This window comes from Rhinopithecus roxellana, chromosome 3, assembly GCF_007565055.1.
Source record: "Rhinopithecus roxellana isolate Shanxi Qingling chromosome 3, ASM756505v1, whole genome shotgun sequence".
Taxonomy (NCBI): domain Eukaryota; kingdom Metazoa; phylum Chordata; class Mammalia; order Primates; family Cercopithecidae; genus Rhinopithecus; species Rhinopithecus roxellana.
This window is the reverse complement of record NC_044551.1, coordinates 174,214,957-174,238,050: the sequence shown is the minus strand read 5'-3', so window position 1 is coordinate 174,238,050 and position 23,094 is coordinate 174,214,957. Positions and strand designations below refer to the sequence as shown.

Genomic DNA, 23,094 nt, shown 5'->3' with positions numbered 1-23,094 from the left:
CTAGGGCTGGAGGCAAAGAGAACTGTCTATAAATATTTGAAGAGTGTAAACCAGGCATGCAAAACCCAATCATCTGCTACCTTAGGCAAGTGGGAGATGTAACGGAGTGACAGGTTTTCGTACCGCATCCTGGCCTATTTTACCTCTTGGCTGCTGTGTTGGAGAGAAGAGGAGCAGCCCAGACTGTGTCATTGTCCTTGACAATCATTTAGAAAGCACAGTGTGCTAAACTCTGAGGGCAAGACACAGATGAATCAGGCATACTGGGTCCTGGCCTCAAGGAGCTTGTCTTCTCGCTTTCCCAGTTGTCCAAGCATTAAAGAGACCTCGAAACACTTGTCTGGACTTAATTTATTTCCCAGGCCTTAAAAAGGCTCTTTTAATAACCCTGTCACACAGAGTGAAAGAAGTGAGGACACCAAAGTTAAAGAGAAGTATCTGGAGGAGAGTTTTTAAAACTAAGTCCATGTCACTCACATTTTCAGAACCTGGGAATGGAATGGGTTAACGTTTGCTTTTTGATATGGTCATCACAGATATGGAATCTGCTATGTATCTGTGGTAGGTTAAACAACAGGATAGCACTATCAGAGCCTGCACACAGCCCCAACTCTGTATTCACAGTACTACTGTACTTATTACTGCATTGATAATTGATATTCAGGATGATACCCAGAAAGACATTGCACACTTTTTGGAAAGCAGATTTGCTCTTATTTAGTATTGCTTAATGTAAACTATGAGATATGAGAAACTGAAACACATTTAATTTAAATAATTGGATTTTATTAGTTTTCCCAGGATTCTATTCCTTTGAAATACTTAACCATAACAATATAAAGAATAAATTCACATTTTTAGTTCAAAGTGTTTTATTTTTAATGTAAATATCTGTTGTTTTACAAACACTTTTTAGACACCTTGAGAGAAACAGAAAGAGATAGGCTATGGTGGAAGTGCTTGGTGCAGGGTAGGTGCTGAATATAAGTCAGTTGAATCTGGATATTAAAAAATTTGAAATCATAGTAGCTACCCCCATAGAACTTCCACATGTTTGAAAAGAAACTCCTTCCTTATTTATCAGTAATTTTTACTTTTTAAAATAATGAAATGTATATGATAAGCATCAAGTTATGATTAAGAGCATCAAGTATGATTTGTTGTATAAATTACCAGAGCTTCTTTCTCTTGTTAAAAACTAGAGTTGTTTCAGTGAGAACACTTGGACACAGGAAGGGGAACATCACACACCAGGGCCTGGTGGGGGGAGCAGGGAGGGATAGCATTAGGAGATATACCTAATGTAAATGACGAGTTAATGGGTGCAGCACACCAACATGGCACATGTATACATATGTAACAAACCATGATGTGCACATGTACCCTAGAACTTAAAGTATAATAAAGAAGAAAAAAAAACACTAGAGTTGTTCTTCTTCCCAAAATTATGTTGGGCACCTTCCCAGTATGGACTACCTGTTTTATATTTTTCTAGTACCAGTCAGGGTCTTTACATTGCAGATACTCAATGTTGAATGAATGACAAACAAGTATACAGTAACCAAGATACCATCATTGTGGCTCCTGGAATCAGCTCTGACTGCCAGGTTCTTTCTGGACGTAGCTCTGATCATTGGCCTCTCCAAGACAAAACAAATCAAGTGGCTGATTACTTTCACAAGTGATTAGCTACACTTGGCCACTCTTGTGCCCGATTAGTCTCTTGTTGCTCTCTGTTCAAAGTGTTATTACTTTATAGACAATGATTTGTTGAGCATTGTTGAACACAGTTTTTATTATTTGAAGCCTTGTCTCACAAACTAGGTTGACTGGAACATGGCTGTCAGAATTTCTGTATATATGGCTTGATAGTTTTCTATTGTGTGTTCATTGTCATGGAAACAAGGAAGAAAAAGATAGTGCTGTTGTCAAGAGCAGCATAGATTCATATATTAAATGAAAAAAATAAAAACATTAGATAATGAGAATCCTCCTCAAATTTAAAAAAAAAATGAAGACAAACTTTTTATATCACTGATTTTGGAGAGTGGGAGTGGGGATAAGAATCACATAGGAAAAAAAACACCTACTTTCTTGCAAAAGTGTCGGATGTGATTCTTGGATGGAAATACAAAACATTCTAATTGAATCCTACAAAAATAAATTGAATATGTCTTGTGTATAAGCCATACACATTGGAGTGATTAGAAAGGGGGAAAGAAATTGGGTGTCACATTAATTGGTATTTACTTTGAAATGCATTTTGGTTTCTACTCAGTGATTTGCACTTTGTATGAATTTAATTAGATGCTATGTGCCCCAGGTTGTGTTTCAGATGAAAATGTAGGGGGTGGGGGTGGTTGGCAATAAACAGTTGTACCATTTTATCGGATTGCTTTACCTAAACTAGACAAAATGTTCACTTGCATAAAAAACAGAATTGAAAGCATTTCATCATTAGAATGGTGGTGTTTCAAAACATGTGAGAGATGTTGGCAAGTTTTTTTAGTGTTCCAAGAAATGATCAAAATGAATGCAGAAAATCCCTTCATGTGCAGAAAAAAATGGATGACCAAATGTATGTGCACGCATGTTAGCCCTTCCAAGAATCACTTAAAGTTCCCTAGGTTATTTAAAATTAACTTGGTCGATCTAATAAACTAAAGGAAAGATAGTATTACCCGAGCCAGTAAATGGAGACCCTCCAAGGAGCTATTCAGTATAAAATACTTGAATACATAAAAATCTTCTATTTTGTTTAATTTGAATGCAGGTGAATTTAATTGACAAATACTGAAGAAGGTAAGTGTGGCAAGGCGCTATAACAACACTTTTCATTTTGTGAAGAATCGAAATTATTATTTGCAAATTCAGTTTTTACCAGCCACAAATTTGAAAGTGCTCAGTGTCACCAATGGTCGATTTTCCTTGGACATTTCATGATTGCATCTTATGTTGTACTACTAAGAGGAGAAGCACGTGGATAGGATTTGAGTGAGCAATGCATTCCTCGGGTATTTAAACTCTAAGAAGCAGCCATATTTTTAATTACTAGGGGGATACTAATATTAAAATGATGTTTATGGATGTAAAGAGTTCTATCTTTAGGGGTGACGGTAGCACAGTAGCCATATGCTTTGTCTTATAAGAGGTAATTGGCATCTGAAGATATCACTAGCTTAAATTTAAGAAATTTTAAATAACGAATGACTTGAATAACAAGGGAAGAGTATTCTAGAAATAGCTACTAAAGATAAAAGTGAAAACACAGAGGAAGGAAATTTTTTCTTTTCTTTATTAATAATAGTTAACATTTTTTAAAAATATATAGTTTATAAACCACTTTAACAGGCGTTTATCCTTTTTGACCCTTACAACTGCCCACATTAAATAGGTATTATTCCATTGTTTATCTGTTAGAAAACTGAGGTTCAGAGGCCGGGCACAGTGGCTCGTGCCTGTAATCCCAGCACTTTGGGAGGCCGAGGTGGGCAGATCACGAGGTGAGGAGATTGAGACCATCCTGGCTAACACGGTGAAACCCTGTCTCTGCTAAAAATACAAAAAAATTAGCTGGGCATGGTAGTGGGCACCTGTAGTCCCAGCTACTTGGGAGGCTGAGAATGGCGTGAATTGGGAGGAGAATGGCTTGAATCCGGGAGGCGGAGCTTGCAGTGAGTCGAGATCCCACCACTGTACTCCAGCCTGGGCAACAGAGCGAGACTCCATCTCAAAAAAAAAGAAAACTGAGGTTCAGAGAGATTAAATGACCTGCCCAAGGTCAGTCATGTAAGTAGTAGCCCTCTGACCGTATATTTTCATCCACTTTCACTAAACTATTACTTCATCTTTTTCCTTGTCAACCAATTAAGAAATAAAACTGTTTCCTTCATTTTTATTTGAACTATTTGGTCCGAATGATTGATTTGGGGCTTGCAGGCAGTGAAAGAAAAGGAGAAAGGATTACTTCCTAAGCTTCTATGAAATAAACAGATAGATGCATGTTTATTGTTTGTGCTATATTACAGTTTGATGGTCAGTGAAAATCAAATGTAGTTTTTAAAATTTGTTCTTATGTCCAATGATTGGCCAAAGCATATTTCTTCTCATGGATAAAGGAACACAGAGGTGGATATCTCAGGGAGGCTTAGCAATTGAGGGGCTTGATCAGAAATAGCTGATAGATTGGAAGAATACATCAGTGTATCAACTGTGTCCATGACTTGGCAGAGATTATCTGAAAAATAGACGGGGGATGAGGGAGTGGGCAGTAAGGGGTAAAGAAGCAGCTGGAAATACTTAAAATCTATAATGAGATAATTAAGACTAATTAGCTGGCCCTGTAGGCAGAAAGCAGCCCATTAAGTCCAGACCCAGTTTTAATAACTTACCTGGTTTTGAGGCTAGACAGTCCAGAGCACCCCAGGGAATGAAGTGTTTCATGGATGAGACTTCTAGGGTGGGATTCTTTGAAAATGGGTAGCTATAGTCTGCAGTGGGCAGTGTATTTTTTTTTCTGGGAACTAAAATAAACACTCTGGTTCCCTAGAGGGAAGAATTAAAGGCACCTCAGTTTTCTCATCTGTTAAATGGAGAAAACTACATAGAAGAGTTATCATGTGGTTTTAATAAGAAAGATATACAAAAGGGCCTAGAGCAATTCTTATCACAAAGCAAGTTCTTAGAAAATATTAAGAAACGTTTGTTGAGTGCACTATTAGAAGAAGCATTGACTGCTGCTGGGACCTCAAAATGAGGCAAGTTTGGTGCTCTTAATGCCATCTACTCTGCCCTCAATATTTAGGGCTATTATTTTCCTGTGGAAGCAAGATCTGATGACACTTCCCAACACATACCAAAATATCCTGCCCTGCCTGAAGCCACAAGTCATTTCAAAACTAGCTAGAACTCCTAGGCAATTTAGAGGGAAACTGAAATGAAAACCAAATTGTGGCCCAAGTTTCAGGGACCAGTTAAGCACATTTCTCCAAGTTTTACTCTAATATAACTTAGAAGTGGTATCTTAATGAAGCACTGGGAAATAGCAGATGATCTGGACCTAGACCTGCAAGTCACCAACTCTTATGAGATCACCCATTGTTACTTAGTTTCGAATGGACTATTTTCTTCACCCCGTGCCTGTGTCTCCTTGTTTATCTCTCCTCTTAATTTTCCTTAATTTGGACCAGAGCTTCATTACACCTACTTTCTTGCAAAAGTGTTGGATGTGATTCTTGGATGGAAATATAAAACATTCTAATTGAATCCTACAAAAATAAATATGTCTTGTATATAAGCCATGCACATTGGAGTGATTAGAAAGGGGGAAAGAAATTGGGTGTCACATTAATTGGTATTAACTTTGAAATGCATTTTGGTTTCTACTCAGTGATTTGCACTTTGTATGAATTTAATTAGATGCTATGTGCCCCAGGTTGTATTTCAGATGAAAATGGGGGATGGGGTGGTTGGCAATAAACCTGACCTTTACTGACTATATTGGTTTTCTGTTATTATTGCTGTAACAGATTACCACAAGGAAGTAGCTTAAACAATACTAATGTATTATTTTATAATCCTGGAGGTCAGATGTCCAAATGGGTCTCAGTGAGCTAAAATCAAGGTGTCAGCAGGGGTCTAAGGAAGAATCTGTTCTTTTGCCTTTTGCGGCTTCTAGAGACCACCTGCTTTCCTTGGCTCATGGCCTCCCTTTCTCCATCAGCGTCAGGCCGAATCCTTCCCATGCTGCCATCTTTGTGGTTCTCCAACTTCTGCTTCTCTTTTCCACTGTTAAGGACTCTTGTGATTACATTGGACCCACCTGGGTAATCCAGAATACTTTTCTGTTTTAAAGTCAGTTTATTAGCAACCTTAATTTCCCTTTATCATATAACCTAATATATTCACAGGTTCCAAGAATTAGAATGGATGTCTTTAAGAGGGTAATTATTCTATATTCTACCTGCCATATTGGTTTATCACAATTGCCAAAGTGTTTCACACAGTACTTATACAGTAAATCCTCAGTAACTGTTGGCTACCATCATTTACAGTTACCATATCATTTCTATTACTTGCTTCTCCTTGCCCACTTCCCCCAACTCCCCAGTAATCCAGCTGCTATTTGCATTCAAATGTAAGGAAATGAGAAGTTTCACTGTTTTGTGTACACTTCGGAGGGGGAGCAAACCCAGATTTTTGTTGTCGGTGTTATTGTTTTAGATTCACATGCCATAAAATTCACTTTTATAAAGTACATAATCCACTGGTATTTAGTATATTCAGAATATTCATAAAATTGTGCAGCCATAACCATTATCTAATTCTGCAACATTTTCATCACCCCCAAAAAACCCTGTACCGTTAAGTAATCGCTCCTCTTCTCCCCTCCCCCAAACCCTGGAAACCACTAATCTGTTTTCTGTCTCTATGGATTTGCCTATTCTGGGCATTAATATAAATGGAATCATACAGTTTGTGGCCTCTGTATCTGGCCTCTTTCACTTAGCATGTTTTCAAGGCGCATTCATGTTTTGGCATGTATTAATACTTTGTTCCTTTTTATGGCTGAATAATATTCCATAGTGGATGTACCACATTTTGTTTAGCCATTCATCAATTGATGAACATTTGAGTTTTTTCTACCTTTGGTTATTATGAAATAATACAGCTGTGAGCATTTGCATACAACTTTTTGTGTGGACATGTATATTCAGTTTTCTTGGGTAAATACCTAGAAGTGAAATTGATGAGTCAACTGGCAACTCAAACTTTTTGAGTAACTGCCAAACTGTTTTCCACAGTGACTACACCATATTACATTAGTTGTACCATTTTACATTTCCACCAATGGAGGTTTTAAATTGTACAAAATAATAAATGAAATGTCCTACAAATAAAGTATCTGGCAGCCAACATACTTAAACAGTTACTCTTATATTTTAATGTGATGTCTCTGAAGGAAACGGAATGTTTAGAACTTACAAAATGAATAACTTTCTGTTTAAACATATTCTCAGAGCCACAGTGGAGGTGATTAGCTTTGGGTTTTACCTAAAAGCTAAGAAATTTACAATTTTTATCTATGCATGACTGAGAACTTACAATGTTATGTTCACATTTACTTTTCCTGATGGCAGTGAAAATATTAATCTATAAATTGGCACTTTACCTTCAAATCATATTGGTTTCTGGACCTTTGTCTTATTAAGAAAAAAACTAACAGCTTCAATTATTATTCATAAAATAATCATATATACATTTGGAACACTAAATATATGACTACATACTTGAATGTGAAGTTGTAAGAGAGTGAGCTCATATTTTCTCCTTTTGCATCAGAAATAGTAAATGATACCTGTATGGTAATACAGATTAGAAAAAGTCTCTAATAGTAATGTTGTATGAAGTTGTTTGCATGATATAAACAAAAATATCCAGTTCTCCAGCTTTGATGGCACAGCATATCACATTGCAAGAGCAGGAACAGTGCTAACTAAAACAGTAAACATTTTTATGGTATAATGCACCAGTGTCTTATATTTGCCTACTTTAAACCCAAGTGATTGTCTAGGAATTCCATTTTCCTCACCAGAACCAAGCTGGCTGATCTTCACTCTCTTCTGACTTCATGCAGCTCCAAATTCAGGACTCTGTGACAATAACATTAGTCCCCATCTCTGATGTCTTCCACCTTATCAGAGACCTGGAAAAGCAGGAGCTTTGGAGTAAAGCAGACATGGTTGGGAATCCTGGCTGACATTTACCAGCTGGAGGAGGTTGGGCAGGCTACCTAATTCCTTTGAGTCTCTCTGTTCACATGTAAAATGAAGAAAATCATCCAACTTCATGAGATTGTTCTGACCATTATTGACTTGCAACAGTACTTTGAAAACAGTAAGAGCCACATAAGTGTTTTTTAAGCAAATAAGGTACCAAATCCATTGCCTGCATGAGAACTCAAGGAATAACAGTGTTACTCAGTCACTCCACAAATATTTCTTGAGTGCTAGACCCCATTCAAGGCACTGGGGATCCTTTATGATGGAAATAGAACAAGTTCCTTCCCAAGGAACTTACATCCTAATAGAGAGGATAAACAACAAATGAATAAATATGTCAATGAATAGCCAGTATAGTAAGCCCCATAAGAAAAGTAAAGCAGGTTATGGGGTTGGAAAAGTGATGTGGGGGGAGGAGGAACTGTGGGTAGGATTTTAGATAGAGTGGTCAGGGAAGGCCTCTCTAAGGAAGTGAGAGTTAAGCAGAATTGTTGCTCACATTACTGCGTTTATAGTATTTGCTCCTTGACTTCTCTCTGCACATTTTGGTGGCTTGTCTCTTGTGCTTCTGGTATCCCTGTTTGCTTTAAAATTTGAATGGAGAAAGAGATGGAATCAGGAAGTTTTTTTTATCTGTAGCTCAGAATATTAAGTTAGGAGTTGAAATGTTAAAAGTCTGAATTTGTCTTTTTTCTGAATAAGCATCCTTACCTTGGAAAACTTTGTTCCCAAAGGAAGGGCAGTGGGCTGGCAATCTTGCAGTTATACTTTTCTTGATTACCATAATCACCTCTCTAAGTCCATGTTAGACTCAAGACAACAATAGTGCTAATGGCTGTCACTTATTAAGTACCAGACACTGAGCAAGGCGGGGGGCAGGGGGGGTGGGGGGGGCGGTTACATATGTTTTGTCATTTACTTAATTCTCATGGCTAACTTTATGAAGTAAATATTATGTCTCTTAATTACAGGTGAGCACACTAAGGCTTTGATGAGTGAAGTGACTTTACCCAAAACCAGACAGCTGATAGTAGCAGAACCAGGATTCAAGCTTAGATAAACTTTTTTTCTTTTTTTTAAGAGATGAGATCTCACTGTGTTGCCCAGGTTGGTCTCAAATCCTGGACCCAAGGGGTCCTTCTACCCCACCTCCCAAGTAGGCAGGATTATAAGCATTCACCACTGCTCCAGCTAAGCTTAGATAAACTTTGTGATTTCAAAGCATCCATTCTTTATAGCACCGTCATCTTCCTGCAGTGATAATTTCCACTGTTCTCATTAATAACTCCATGTTTAGAAAATACTTTATTTTAGAAGAATAAGATTACATGGCTTAAGTATAATGTACATATATTTTATGTATTTAGGATTTGATAATGTATATTTCAATTGTTTATTGTATTATTCTATGTCAGGTGTTAAGAAAATAAAGACGTTCTAAAATTCACCTTTATTGAGAAATTACTTTTTATCTAAACACAGAATTTCCCTAATAATGCCAGGCTCTATTCTGTGCTAATACTATAATACTAGTACCATCACCACTATATATTGAGTGTCTTCTATTTTCCATATAACATTTCATCTTCACAGTGACCCTCGAAGATAAGTATTTTTATACTTATTTTATAGATGAAGAAACTGAGACTCAGAGTAATTAGTAAAATATCCGAAGTTAAATAATATATGGTGGAGTCAGACACCTGGGCCTGTTTACTGCAGAGCTCTACATCATTCTCCTTCACCGAGAAACACAAAGATACAGTCTCAGCGCTGTAGAAGCTAATCTGAAGATACTATCAGCGTAAGCTAGTAGAGCTGATAATTCACATGTATGCTTTATAAATTTTATCTCATTTAGTTCCCACAGTAACCCTGATCAAATGGTAGTTGTGGTATAATGTAGGTGGTATTATTATTGCTATTATTAGATATGCGCTTACATATCTGCAATTCAAGGCAGACTGGTACGATGGTTAAGAGCCAGGCAAAATGCTATGGGAATCCAAAGGGAGAAGGGAGATAACTTGATTGGGAGTTAGGAAAGCTTAGCTTAGACATTGGGAAAGATATTATTTCACCTGGGCCTTGAAAAATAACATCTGTATGGGTCTGTGTTGTCACCAGTTAACAGAGAAGAGGAGTCACTTGGTCACATAGCCAGTTGACAGAGAAGAGATTCTAATTTGGTCTGCCTTGCTCTTCACTCAGGACACTGACCTTCGTTTAGAACAGCACACCAGTAAAGATTAGTTAGCCTTTTGGCATCTGTTTGTAACAAAGCTAAGTCCACGATTCTGTTGTACTCCTGAAAAAATGTGAAGTTGAAGGAAAGAGATAAATCACAGAAGATCAGAGTCAGCCAGATCAGCCATTCCTTAAGAGTCAAAGGATCTTGATCCTGCCAGGACCTCCATTTCTTTGTCTGAACAATGACTATAGGCCAGTGTTTTTCAAACATTCGCAGGCATCTGAATCATCTGGAGAGCCTATTAAAACAAAATTGCTGGGACCCACCCCCAGAGTTTCTGATTCAATGGATTGGGATGGAACCTGGGCATTTACATCTAACAAGTTCACAAGTGATGTTGATGCTGCTAGGTCAAGGACCAAACTTTGAGGACCTTCTCTGAGAACTCATTTCCTCTCTCATACTCTATGTAAAAACTCTACTAATAGCGTAGAAATTAGGCAGTCTGAATCATGTCGTTCTGCCTCCAACTAAGTATTCCACCTTAAGCAAGACACTTAATCTTTCTCTGCCTGTTTCTTAAGTAAAGTGCAGCTCATAGCTCCCTGTGACTTAGGACAAATAAGTGGATTCAATCTCTCATTTAAAAGAAACCCCTTTTGAAAAAGGATACTATATAAATTATCAATTTTGCATATCCACGTGTGAAGTGAAGATTCTGCTTTGACAGAATCCTTGAGGAAACTTCAGTCTACCTTTAAAGTAAAAAGTTAATAGGAAATGTCTCTTTTCCCGCTTCTCTATTTAAAAAAAAAAAGGAAACTTAATGTAAGAAGAAATGTACCCATGAAGAATGTATTTAAAATCCAAATGACCCATAAGGACCCCATCCTTTTTGGCAGATAAAAGTTTCCCTGCCATTTATTTAATAAATTAATAAAAAGAACATAAATAAAAGAGAATAATAACTTAGAGCTATCTGGGCACCTGAGTCTATGAGCCTTTAGGGCCTTGGCACCCAAAGAGAAGGGGAAAAAAACACTGCATCTCTGAGGCTTTGAAAGTGGCCTTCCTTGAGGTATTAGAGAAGCTCTAGGGGCCCTAGGAGCTAAAGGACTGAGATGCCTGGGGCATGAGTCTGTTAGATCCACTAAAGAACCAGGGGAAAAAAACGGCTGGTAAGTAATTTTGCTATTTCATTTGGTGCAAAAGAGAAGGCAAAACACCAGAATATTCAGTGAGCAAAAGTACAAAATGTGGCATGGATGTGAATGCAGGCTGACCCCTTCTTGGGAATACTTCTAAGCCTAAATGAAGTGCTCAATGCTGAGGACAATGTACAATTCTATGCATTTTAAACCATAGTGACCCTTTTGTTTCTCTGATAGGCGAAGATGAGGATGAATTTGAGAATTTCATGCTGCCTCTTACAGTTGCTTTTGAAACAGTATTACAAATATTCAACAACAACTTTAAACAAGAAGACGTAAAGGTGGGTTTGTTTCCAAATATGAGGAATGACAGTTTTGTTTTTTCTAGGATATCTAGATCCAGAAAAGGGCTTTGCATATCTGTGTGTGCTCTTTGCCTCCTCAGACCTGCTTTCCCAATTGCATGTCTTTAATTTTTACTTTTATTTAAGCATTTTTCTAGTTTCTTATGCAAATGAACTTTGAGGTCAGCAAATAGTTTTGGACAGTCAGTTCATGATTAGATGACATAGATTTTTCTCCTCTGGCAGTTACTATCTTTAATAGGATATTTCTTGTGGGTACACCACTTTAAACACCCCTATTACCTCATCTGTCCTGCACTGTTATGTTTCAACGTATCTATATAGAGGAATGCACAAACATACACATACTAAAACACTACATCTCTAAATATTTTTTTAAACAAGAATTTATATAAATCAAGACTTTATTAAATGGCTAGGCATATATGTATAAATAGGAACTGGTCTTGAAGTATTGCATTCTTAAACGGAACAAAGTGATTAGGATAACTGATAGCTAAATAAGGTTTTTATGTGCCTGTGGGAGCCATATTAGGATTGATTTGACAAGTCAGTTCAGCTGTGGCAACAGTCATAATATCTAAGACAACATTATGTTTTATTAGTAAAATCCTTAAGTGTAGCAAGCTGTCTATGACAAAACAGCCCCATATTTTAAGATGGGGGATGGGAAGCACAAGCTCTGCTAAATAGAAATAGTATCTTCTGAAATTACAATGTATCAGGGTAATATTAAATAAATTGACAATGATTATTATCTTTAATAGACTAATAAATGCACTCCAGAGAATGTAGACACCTTTGTTGGTGATAATTGAGTCATATATTTCATAGTTATTTGAAATATGTTAGAAATATTAACCATCTTTTGCATAGCATCTCTTCACAAAAAAAAAAAAAAAAAAAAAAAAACTAGCAGTAAGAAGCCAAATAGAAAAATGATGGCCTTTGATAACTATCTTTATGTAATTCTTCTACCAAAAAATAATCAGCCAAATGCTATACCTCTTAATTTAAAAGAATTTTTAAAATTAATGTTTATCAGCATGCTATAGTTATAGAATTTTAAAACCAAAAAAAGGATCTTACAGATTCTCTTTGTGTTTATACTCTTCCTGAAATTCACCAGCAGAGTTTCCACTCAGGTTAGCTGTATCTTTTAGATGTCTTCCAAATATTTTCAGTGACCAACAAAATCTTTGCAGCTTTTAGGTTGCTATTTCTGCCCTTTATCAAAAAGAAGCAGAGAAGTTGAAAAACATCATCTTTATAAAAATTACATCTGTCTCATCTGAAGATTTCATTATATTCCAAGACCATTTTGTTGTAATCCCATCTAGTTTGATAGAAACCATCTTCCTAGAGTCATTTTTAATGGAGTTCCAGTGATATATCCCTAAACCAGCAAGTTCTTAACGACCCTGGAAAGTGACTGCTTGATTACACTTTAACGGTATTTGCAAATAAAATCACAAGTAATTAAAGGGAAATCTCCAGGCTTTTGAGCAAGTTTGATGCATGATAACTGCCTGATTCAGCTTCATCTAGAGTAATGCTGTGTAGGCAACAGCTACTGAGATCAATAGCAACGTAATGATAGTGGCAGAATTAAGTGAGTAACCTGAGAACTGTGCCTCAGAATGCATGCAGCTGCCACGAACCAAGGCCACACAGTGCACTCCGTGCTTCCGTCCTAAATGTTCATCAAAAGACGCCCTGCAGGAAAATGGAGTTAGATGCTCTTTATTGCTGATCGTGTCTCTTGCCACATTTATCAGGGAAATTGGATTAGCAGTTGGCAGCTGCAGGTAGACAAGATTCTGCAGTGATTAAATATGCAGCTTGGCTGCATTTGTTGTGACAGACCTTTAGTAAATTCTACTGTAAGCACCATCTGTCTAATTTGTATAAAGAAAACTTGGTGCTTTAAGCTACCGATAAAAAACTAAATCTGTTGCTTTATCATAAACAAAACTTTTGCACTAAATGCTTTTAACTGTAATTTATTAGGTTAAGGCTATTTTGCTATCATGATGAATAAATAATACGTGCAAAAGTGCTTTCAGGTACTTCATTCTGCAAGTACTAGAGATAAAAACATTTCTGTTTTGTTCTTCAATAAAGTATTTAGTATTCCAATCCACAGGAGGTGATGCTGTTAAAATATCTCTATGAAAATGCCGCAGGACTGCCAAATTCATTTAATTTGCAACTCTTACCAGGATTTTCTAACTCCCTATTTATAGATATTTTCAAATGCAGATTTCAGGATAAACTTAAACATTAAGGATGTGTGTTGCCAAATTGAAATATAGTTGTGAGGGGAGGAAATGCAGCAAAAGTCTTGAATTTATAGCTTTATTTTCTTACTTACTCTTAACAAAATTGAAGAAAACATTGAAATTTTGTCTTGGGTTTTTCTCTTCAAAGTAAAGGGGAAGAGGAAAAAACACTCTGACAAATCCTAGCTTTAGAGTATTCTTTCAAAACATATGTTTCCCCCTATAATTGTGTCCATGGTAAAATATAGTCCAGTACTCCCCTGACTCATGCATCGTTTTTGATTTGGTCATGACATCATCAGTTTCAAGGAAAATGAATGAAAACTTCTCAGAGAAAGAGGAGCAGTTAAATAGGAACCTGCTATCTTTAGTCCTTTCGTAAAAACTCCACAATGTTAAATTATTTAAAATCCTTGATTTTCAGCATGCGCACATTAAAAGTTTTCGCACTAAGTGCCAAATGTTGCAAACAGCACTTTAACAGAATGATTTTGCTTTGATCCCTGTAGCAGTTCCTGAATAATTTATCACAGGTTATTGCCTTAATTCTGGAGAGGGATAGAGCAATAAAGGCAGATGAAAACACTCCAGTTGAAACACCTTGGGGCCTGCTCATTCCTCTGACACGGCTCTTTTGTTGGAACTATTTAGAGGTTATTAAGATGTGTCTTCAGAATTAAGAGTATGCTGTAAGGATGAAGACAGCCATCTTAATTCTAAAGACAAAGCACAATGACCCTTCACCTTCTTTTTCTTTGTTGTTATTATATAGTAGAATTATGAGGATAATATTATAGCCGCCCCCAGTAGTGCCACTACAGTAAAGGGTCTGTCAGACTTTCCATTAGAAACCCTGTTTTGGGGGTCAGGGTGGAGGGAGCCTCGTTTCAGCTGTTTCCCAGCCCATTTGTCTCACACTTGGCACACAGACAACTGTTCACCATGCAGCAGACTGAAGAACTCAGCAGTTACTCCCTAACTATCCAAAAAGGAATCCATACGGTTAGATCCCCAGACATATCCCACTCCCCAAAACAGCCTCACTAAAAATACAAGAGCCTCTCATTCTTCAGATCAGTCTTGTGTTGACCAACTGTAAGAGAAAGGCAACTTTTAAAATAAAACTCTTTGCACTATTTTAAATGAGATGGTAAACTGTAGCTCCTCCGTTCCTCAAATTCAATAAGATCACCTCTCATTCTCAAATTACTTAGTAGGCTGGTTGAGCTCTTAGTTAACAGCTTTTCTTTTTAGTATCAGGGCTGGATATGTTTTGGCTATTAAGAAAACACTCTCTTTAGTGTTGTTTGTGTATCCACATAGATTATTACAATATTATCTGCTGCTTTTGAGATAAAATATATTGTTTGAGCATAAGAAAGCTATTTCTTATTAACACTGAATTTTTCTGTTCAGTTGAATTCATTTAAAACATTATTATATGCTTCCTCTGTGGTAACATTTTCTAGAATGATAGATAGATATAATTTCATAGCCACATTTTGCCACTTAAAAAAAAAAAAAAAGCCCATATATTTGAGTCCTATAGACCACTTCTATTAATTTGACATCATTTAAGGCATGAAAAATTTGTGATAAAATAAAAGTTAATCTTTTTGTATAACGAGGATAGTCTAAAATATTTCAAGAGCCCCTTATACTAGACACAAAGAAAGTAAAACTCATGGTTCTTGTTGACTAATTTAGATTTAAATGGTAGATATCTCATGTGTATGTGGAAGCTTAAAATTTTTTGAAGCATAGCCTGAAACTTGTAAGTGTACCTAATAAAAATATAACAGAAAGCCTACTTTAATAGAAAGATTGCAAAGCCAAAGAGTCAGAATAGAAAAGTTTGAAGAAGGCTTCTTAGAAGATGTGTTTTGTTGTGGAGGCTGCCAGGAATGTGAAAAGCTGAGAAAGAGAGGAACAGACTCCAGGTGGTGAAAAAAGGCTATATAAAAAGGCAAAATGTTTAAAAACAAATGGCAGGTTACATGAGGGAGCTACAAGGAGGCCAGCTGGTTATAGAAAAACAAGAACTGGTGAGAGTATGAGGAAAAAAAGGAGTAAGTCATTTAATGGAGCAGAAACAAAAATTCAGTTTTCAAGATTCAGAAATTCAGATAACCATCATTCTGTGAACTGTTAGACAGTATAGAAACTGAATATTCCTATAAATAACATCCAGTTATATTGAGTCACCTCTTAGGCAGAAAGAAAGGAGAGGATGAGAAATCCTAGATACTTCCGAGAGTTAAACTATTATTTGCTACTTTGAAATTAAATTAATTAAATCAGCCATTAAGATGAGGGTCAGGATTCACTGTTTGCTTAATAATAATTTGAACTCCTTCCTAAAGACGTTTTCATTTATTACCAAAGTGTGAGTAAAGAGAAAATCTGGTAGAAAAAAAAGTTCAGAGAGCATTTTCTAGCTGAGTATTTGCAATGAAACAGTATCTTTGGAAGTCACAGTTGTATATCTCAATTATCCCACCCCCTTGTTTTGTAATTATGTTTATTTGTGCTCTTTGTTCCAACATTCTAGCATCTGTTCATGGGTTTTCTTTTTCTCTTCCCAAGCATCAACCTAAGGACAGCTTAATTAAGAGTCCAGAGTACGAGTCAGATCTCTTCTCTTCAAGAGTCAAGTTTTTGGTTTTTTCTCTAAAACTAAATATTTATGGAACATTTACTGTGTATCAGGCTCTGCTAGGCATTTTCACATGAATTTATCACATTTATTTGTCACAGTGCTTCTGTGAGAAATGCATTATTAGCCCCTTTTATAGATGACAAAAGTGAGCCTGATAAATTGCCTTGCCCTAAGTCTTAAAGCTGGGATTCAAATTCAAGTCTTAGGACATCAACTACAGAACTCTTTTCCTTACATCTTCCTCACTTGGGGAATGTGACTGCCATTCTGCGTATGTCATAGTACCAGTAGGTCACTTGGCCAGTTTTATTTTGTCCTAAAGTTATTAAGAATATTCATTAGGAATTTTTAAATGCCAGTGCCTTTCTAGGATAGACTCTAAATTATGTTGTGGGACCGATTGCATGCAAGCTGATGTTCAAGATTTGCTGTTATTAAATAATGGCTAGACCCTGTACATATCTGTTTTGTGTAATTATCAATCCTGATCTTTTTTTTCTGATTTGGCATTATTCAGAAACAAAGTATATTAAGACTCTTAAATGCTTAGCTACGCTACTGGAATTATGACTTAGCTAAATTTATAAGAAGTAAAGTGGAGTTATCAGCGGATTTGATGGTCTGTTTGTTTAAAGAGTCTATGCTTTTCTGTAGAAAGAGGTCTGAAGGAGACATTTTAGCTAATGAATCAAAATCAGATATGTGGTCATTATTGCCTGATTATTACTCCATCTGCTCTGCGCTAACGTGAAAATCAATTACTGTGTCTCTTTCCCACTGACAGCGTATGTTGATCGGGCTGGCAAGAGATCTTCGAGGGATTGCCTTTGCACTGAACACAAAGACCAGCTACACCATGCTGTTTGACTGGATGTATCCTTATTACACTGTGACAATACCAGCTCTGTGCACAGAGGGATGCCAGGCCCCTTGCTTTCGTTTAATAGTATGGCACAGTAGGGAAGAGGAAACAAAGCTAAATGAACTAATGTGTAATCAGCTAAAAATTACAGCACAGTGGCAGCAAAGCAGATAACTGAGCACAGTATTTGGAGACCCAGCTCAGAGAGGTCACTTTTTTGATGCCGTTAAATATTGATAACTTAAAAATGACTTCCCCCAAATGATTGTTTATGTTGGAGTTGAAGGGATAATCTGGCTAACATCTTTAGGGATCAATGAATCCTACCATTTGGCATTTTTGAGGGGAGATTTGAATCTCCATCTCAATTAGCAAGGCCGGGAAGATCATTTTATCTCTTCAAGGCCTAACTCATCCTGCCACAGTTTTTCATTATCATGAAAATAATTAATGGACATGAAAAGGGGAAAATAAATAGTCAAGATTTGTCATTTGGTGTAAATTTTGAATTGACCTTTGCCAAGGGTTAGTACAGACAGGAAAAAAAAAATCCCCCACAGAAACGCCTTATCATATAAGAGTTAAAAGAGCATAGACTTTGGTGATAAAATCCCAGCTCTTCATTTACTGTGTTGTGAACCTTGGCAAGTCATTTCACCTGTCTTGGTTTTCTCATTTGAAAACAGATATAATTCAGTATCATGATATATTGTAACCATTAAAATAGGTAAAGTATACTCTGTATAATGTCTGGCACATTTTTAGTAGTTGTAAATGGTTATTAATATTAATCTAATAGTATTGTATGACTAATCTTTGATCCCAACAGGAAGTGATATTGTATGCAAGTCATATAAGTGTCATATAATGCTTTCATGTCTTTTATACATGAAACCATCAGAGCATGTGAAAAAAATTATATAATCTCAAAGCTGATTTACTTTTTAATCTAAACTATTTCTCAGTTGCTTTGCTTAAACCCTTCTTATCCAAAGTTTCCTGTAAATTAAATTGCAATGGAAGCTTCTTAAAGGTAACTTTCAACTACTATGCCACAGTTATGGCCAAAAATATAACTAACAGGGGATCTAGGCATGTTTTAGGAAGAACTCTACATATTATAAAAATTTTTAAACATCAATTTGATACTGATGTATCTTTAATTATTATTAAAATATACTTCATCAGATTTATGTACCCAGAGAAGGGTTACAGATAAAATTTTTATGTCATTGAGTAATCATGCACATGGTTTGTATCTACATATAATATGTATAGAGATTATGAAATTTCAACATGGAAAGTCTTAAAATTCTCTTAATGACAGTTAAACTGGAATTATATATGACCCTTTCATTTCTGCCTCTTTTTTTTTAATTTTTAAGAGAGAGGGGCTTGTGTGTTGCTCAGGCTGGACTCAAAACTCCTGGGCTCAAGCGATCCTCCCACCTCAGCCTCCCGACTAGCTGGTACTGTGGGACTACAGGTGTGCTCCACGGCACCCAGCTTGACTCTTTTATTTCTCTAAACATAAAGAGCAACTCTCAAAATCAAAATTTTCATTATTTGAAAAATAATAAAAGTCTACTTTGGGCACTGTAATATCGATGGTGATCTTGAAACCAGTCTACAACTCTAGGCTATCTAGTGATTAACATTTCATGTTTTTCTCTTCAACAATTTCAACCAAGAGTCAAGATCAGAAACCTTCCCCTCAGTGTCAAAGAAGAACTACCTGCCATAACTGATACCGCCCAAAATTTAGAGAAGATACTGTATTGTTTTCCAATTCCTTATTTAGCTCCTTTGGGGGTAGCAGGGGAACCCTTCTGAAATGAAACTTTTGTCCAGCAGATGGCAGAAAATAGCAAACGGAAAATCCTGGGACTTAATGTTTTGTTTTGAACTAGAAACCTTTGTCTCCTCCATTTGACCATAGATGTTGAAGCTCTCAGGGTCAGGGGCGGAGAGAAGTGTCAGTTATGCCGGAAGCTGTGTTAGATTGCCAAATGGGGTGGTTTGGTACTGGCGTTGCTTATAATAATTGAGTTTCAGTAGCAAATCAGCTTCCTTGGGAAAAGGCTAGGGGCTTTTCATAATTGTATTGACAACAAAATGAATATGATAAATGGTGTTCATTCAGTTGAGACAAGATTTATAGTTTTCCTTTGGGCAAGGGATGAAGAGCAAATATTTATAATAATAGTAAAATTTGTTTAAAAGTTATATTATTTGATAATTCAAAAAGCTTTATTAAAATATTTTGAAATACTTTAAGCAGTTTCAGGTGATAAAGTACAGATTCTTTTCAAAGTATTCAAGTAATGCAAAAATGAATAAGTATGATAAAAAAATGCCATGGATATGAAAGTCATTTATTCTTCCTGAAATATTGATATGTCAAACCGTCAGTGATGATTTTCACATTACTGCTGGGGAAAGTTTATTTGCCTTTTATCCACATAAATGTGTGTTCTTTAATTTGTTATACAATCTTTAGCATGCAGAAGAAACATCCTGTAAGAGCACATGTCATCTTAAAGTCAAAATGCATTTTATTTATGGCGATTATTTGATAAAATGCTATTTTAGTGGTTAGCTATTTAATTCAAAAACATTTCTATAAACACTGACTGCATTAACTGCCACACAAACTACATTGCTTTTCACTCTGTCCTTCCAAAACTAAATTGCCTGAAACTACACAGCAACCATCTTGATAAATGGTTTCCAGGGCTGGAGAATTGAAAGAAGATCATTGACATACTTCTTTGCCCCTGTGATGGGAATGCAACAATAAGAAAACACCTTATCTTGCAGTGCATCTAATCTCCTCCTTTAAAATTTTCCTAGATCATACTTAAACTGAAGTATCAAAAATCCAGACGGAAGTTGGGAAAAAAATTAAGAATTTGTATGACATTATTTCCTCACATGCAGTCTTTTAACTGTTAAAGTCTGATTATTGAGCTCACCGATTTTTAGTCAGGAAGTCAGTCCTGTTATATAATGGCAAGGCAAGATAACAAGATACGTAGAAGAGATACAAACTTCAGAATAGGACAGTCCTAGATTCCAGTCCTGGATTCACCACTTAAACTGTGGGTCTTGAGTAAGCTACTTAATATCCCAGAATGACAAGCCTGTAATCCCAGCACTTTGGGAGGCGAGGTGGGCGGATCACGAGGTCAGGAGATCGAGACCATCCTGGCAAACACAGTGAAACCCCGTCTCTACTAGAAAATACAAAAAATTAGCTGGCCGTGGTGGTGGGCGCCTGTAGTCCCAGCTACTTGGGAGGCTGAGGCAGGAGAATGGCGTGAACCCGGGAGGCGGAGTTTGCAGTGAGTCGAGATCATGCCACTGCACTCCAGCCTGGGTGACAGAGTGAGACTCTGTCTCAAAAAAAAAAAAAAAAATCCCAGAATCACAATTTTGCTTTCCATAGAACAAGACTAATAATACCTATCTCACAGGTATGTTGTAAGAAGTGTCATGATTCTGTGATTAGTAAAGGGCCCAGTACAGTGGCTGTCATAAAGTAAATACTCTACAGCTGCTGTTAGTTCTTTTCCCTGATACATAATGAGACAAAGGAATCCCATTTGCTCACTTATTCAGCAAAGTGGGCTAAGGGCTGTGCTAGGTTCATGAGGAATATAGATCTGACCCCAAACAAAGTCAGTTTCTTATTTACATAAATTACTATAATCAAATATAGAAAGTGCTAAGATCCATAACAAAGATACAAACAGGACAGTGAGTGCATTTAGCTGGGGAATCAGAAAGGGCTCTGGAAAGGTGAAGGTGTTTCCTTGGGTCTTACCAAATAAGTAGGATTGGACCATATGGAAATAGGAAGAAATACAGGTTTTTGATTGGTCTAGGCATCAGGTTGAGGGAGTCAGTAGCAAAGATGTTTTGTTACAGATACTACTCATTTCATGGTTGGAAATGTAGTTTGTTTGGGACTCTTGAATATCAGTCTAAGGAATTTAGACCCTTTATCCATAGGTAGTATAAAAAAACTAATGGTTTTGATTGACTAACAAAATCAGAATTGTTTCCAGAAGAAAGTAATTGGCAATATCATTTTGGGCAAACTGAAATAGAGAAAAAAGTAAAGCTGAAAATTCACTGTTCAGCAAGCATTTTTTTTTTTTTTTTTTTTTTTTTTTTTAGTTTTATTTCTGTGCCAGGCAAAAGGAATGCGAGAATGAATAAAATGATTGCTCTTTAGAAGCCCGCTCTCTAGTTGATTACACATGACTAAGAAACAATCAGATGTCAGTGTGTTATAACAAAGATGCATGCAAAGGGCTATATGAGCATGTATGAGAAAAAGAGCAGTGCTTTTTGCAAGATAGAGAAAGCTTCTCAGAAGAAGTGAAAGATAAGCTAAGCCTTGAAAGATGGATAGGCATTTGCCAGACACAAGAGAGGAAAGGTTTCCAGCAGCAGTCCCCTTGTGAACAAAGGTTCAGATGTTTACATATTTATGGAGTACATTGAAGCTCTGAACTGGCAAGCTATTTCTATTTTGGAGCCACATCCGCAAACCCTGGTGTCCTAACACTTTTAATGAAAATTCTTTTGCCTTCTGGTATTAACAACTGATGAATGGGTGGATGGATGGATGGATGGACGGATGGATGGATGGATGGATGTTGTAAAGAAGCAAACCTGATATTTTTCACATCTTCATATTTGGTATCCTATCAGGCAATGTCATATCATTAATGCCTTTGATTTTTAATTTATCTGATGTGGACCTTAGAAATTCATTGAGAAGATCTCAGTGAAAGCAATTAGATCTGTGCTTCTTCTACCTAACGGCTCCCATTCTCTTCTTCCTACTCATATATACATAGTCCTCACAAGGCCACTGGAAAATTAAACTCCTAGAGTGGGTTCTGGTTCTCATCCTATAATTGAGCCTGGCATTCTCACTCTGCAGCCCTTTTAACCTCTCTGTTGAGTAGACCTCTACTCTGCTTTCCAATAATCCCTCATTTTCTCTGTGGCAGTCACCTCTGTCAGAAGCATATTAGAATTGGTACCACTCTCATTCCACACAGAAAAAGAAGCATCCCCTTATATCTCCCTGCCTTATCCCATAGTGAATACTGTGTGCTCGGAAAAATATCATGGTCCTAATGCCATTATAGAATGCCTTGCAGAGGCCTATATGTGCCTCTGGTATTCTTTGGTTCTGAGATTTGGGTTGAATCCATTTTCTCATGAGCCTTCCAGATGCATTCCCACTAATGCGTTTGTGCTCAGGAGGTCCCTTGGTGGAATATTTTCTCACCTGTGCTCCTGTGGCATTGGTTCAGAATTTCTGTACTCAAAACATCCTTATTATATGTCGGTCACCCTGATTTGAGCATGTGTTCCCCAAGATTAAAAGCTATATCTTTCTGGCCAGGGATGGTGGCTCATGCCTGTAATCCCAGCACTTTGGGAGGCAAAAGTGGGCAGATCACGAGGTCAAGAGATCGAGACCATCCTGGCCAACATGGTGAAACCCCATCTCTACTAAAAGTACAAAAATTAGCTGGGCATGGTGGCGGGTGCCTTAATTAGCAGAACAAGACTCCATCAAAAAAAAAAAAGGGGGGGTTATATCTTTCTTAACTCTGGATCCCTAGCCCTTAGCACAGTACATAGCACATGGTATCTACATCTATCAAAAATAACAGCTTTTCTAGTCCATAGAAACAAAACAGTAAGTTGTCTGATAACAGTCAAAATAAAGTGAATCAAGTGGACTGACTTTATTTTTGTTATTTTAATCCAACTG

General features: G+C 36.8%; 1 protein-coding gene across 1 annotated transcript in view; it reads left to right on the top strand.

Annotated features, from left to right (window-relative positions):
• RANBP17 (RAN binding protein 17) overlaps nt 1-23,094 on the top strand; it is a 434,944-nt gene that overhangs the window by 319,908 nt on the left and 91,942 nt on the right. Inside the window, exons 19-20 of the mRNA XM_030927988.1 lie at nt 11,361-11,464; nt 17,214-17,302. Of these exons, the coding sequence (XP_030783848.1) occupies nt 11,361-11,464; nt 17,214-17,302 (193 nt within the window). The remainder of the gene's footprint in view (nt 1-11,360; nt 11,465-17,213; nt 17,303-23,094) is intronic.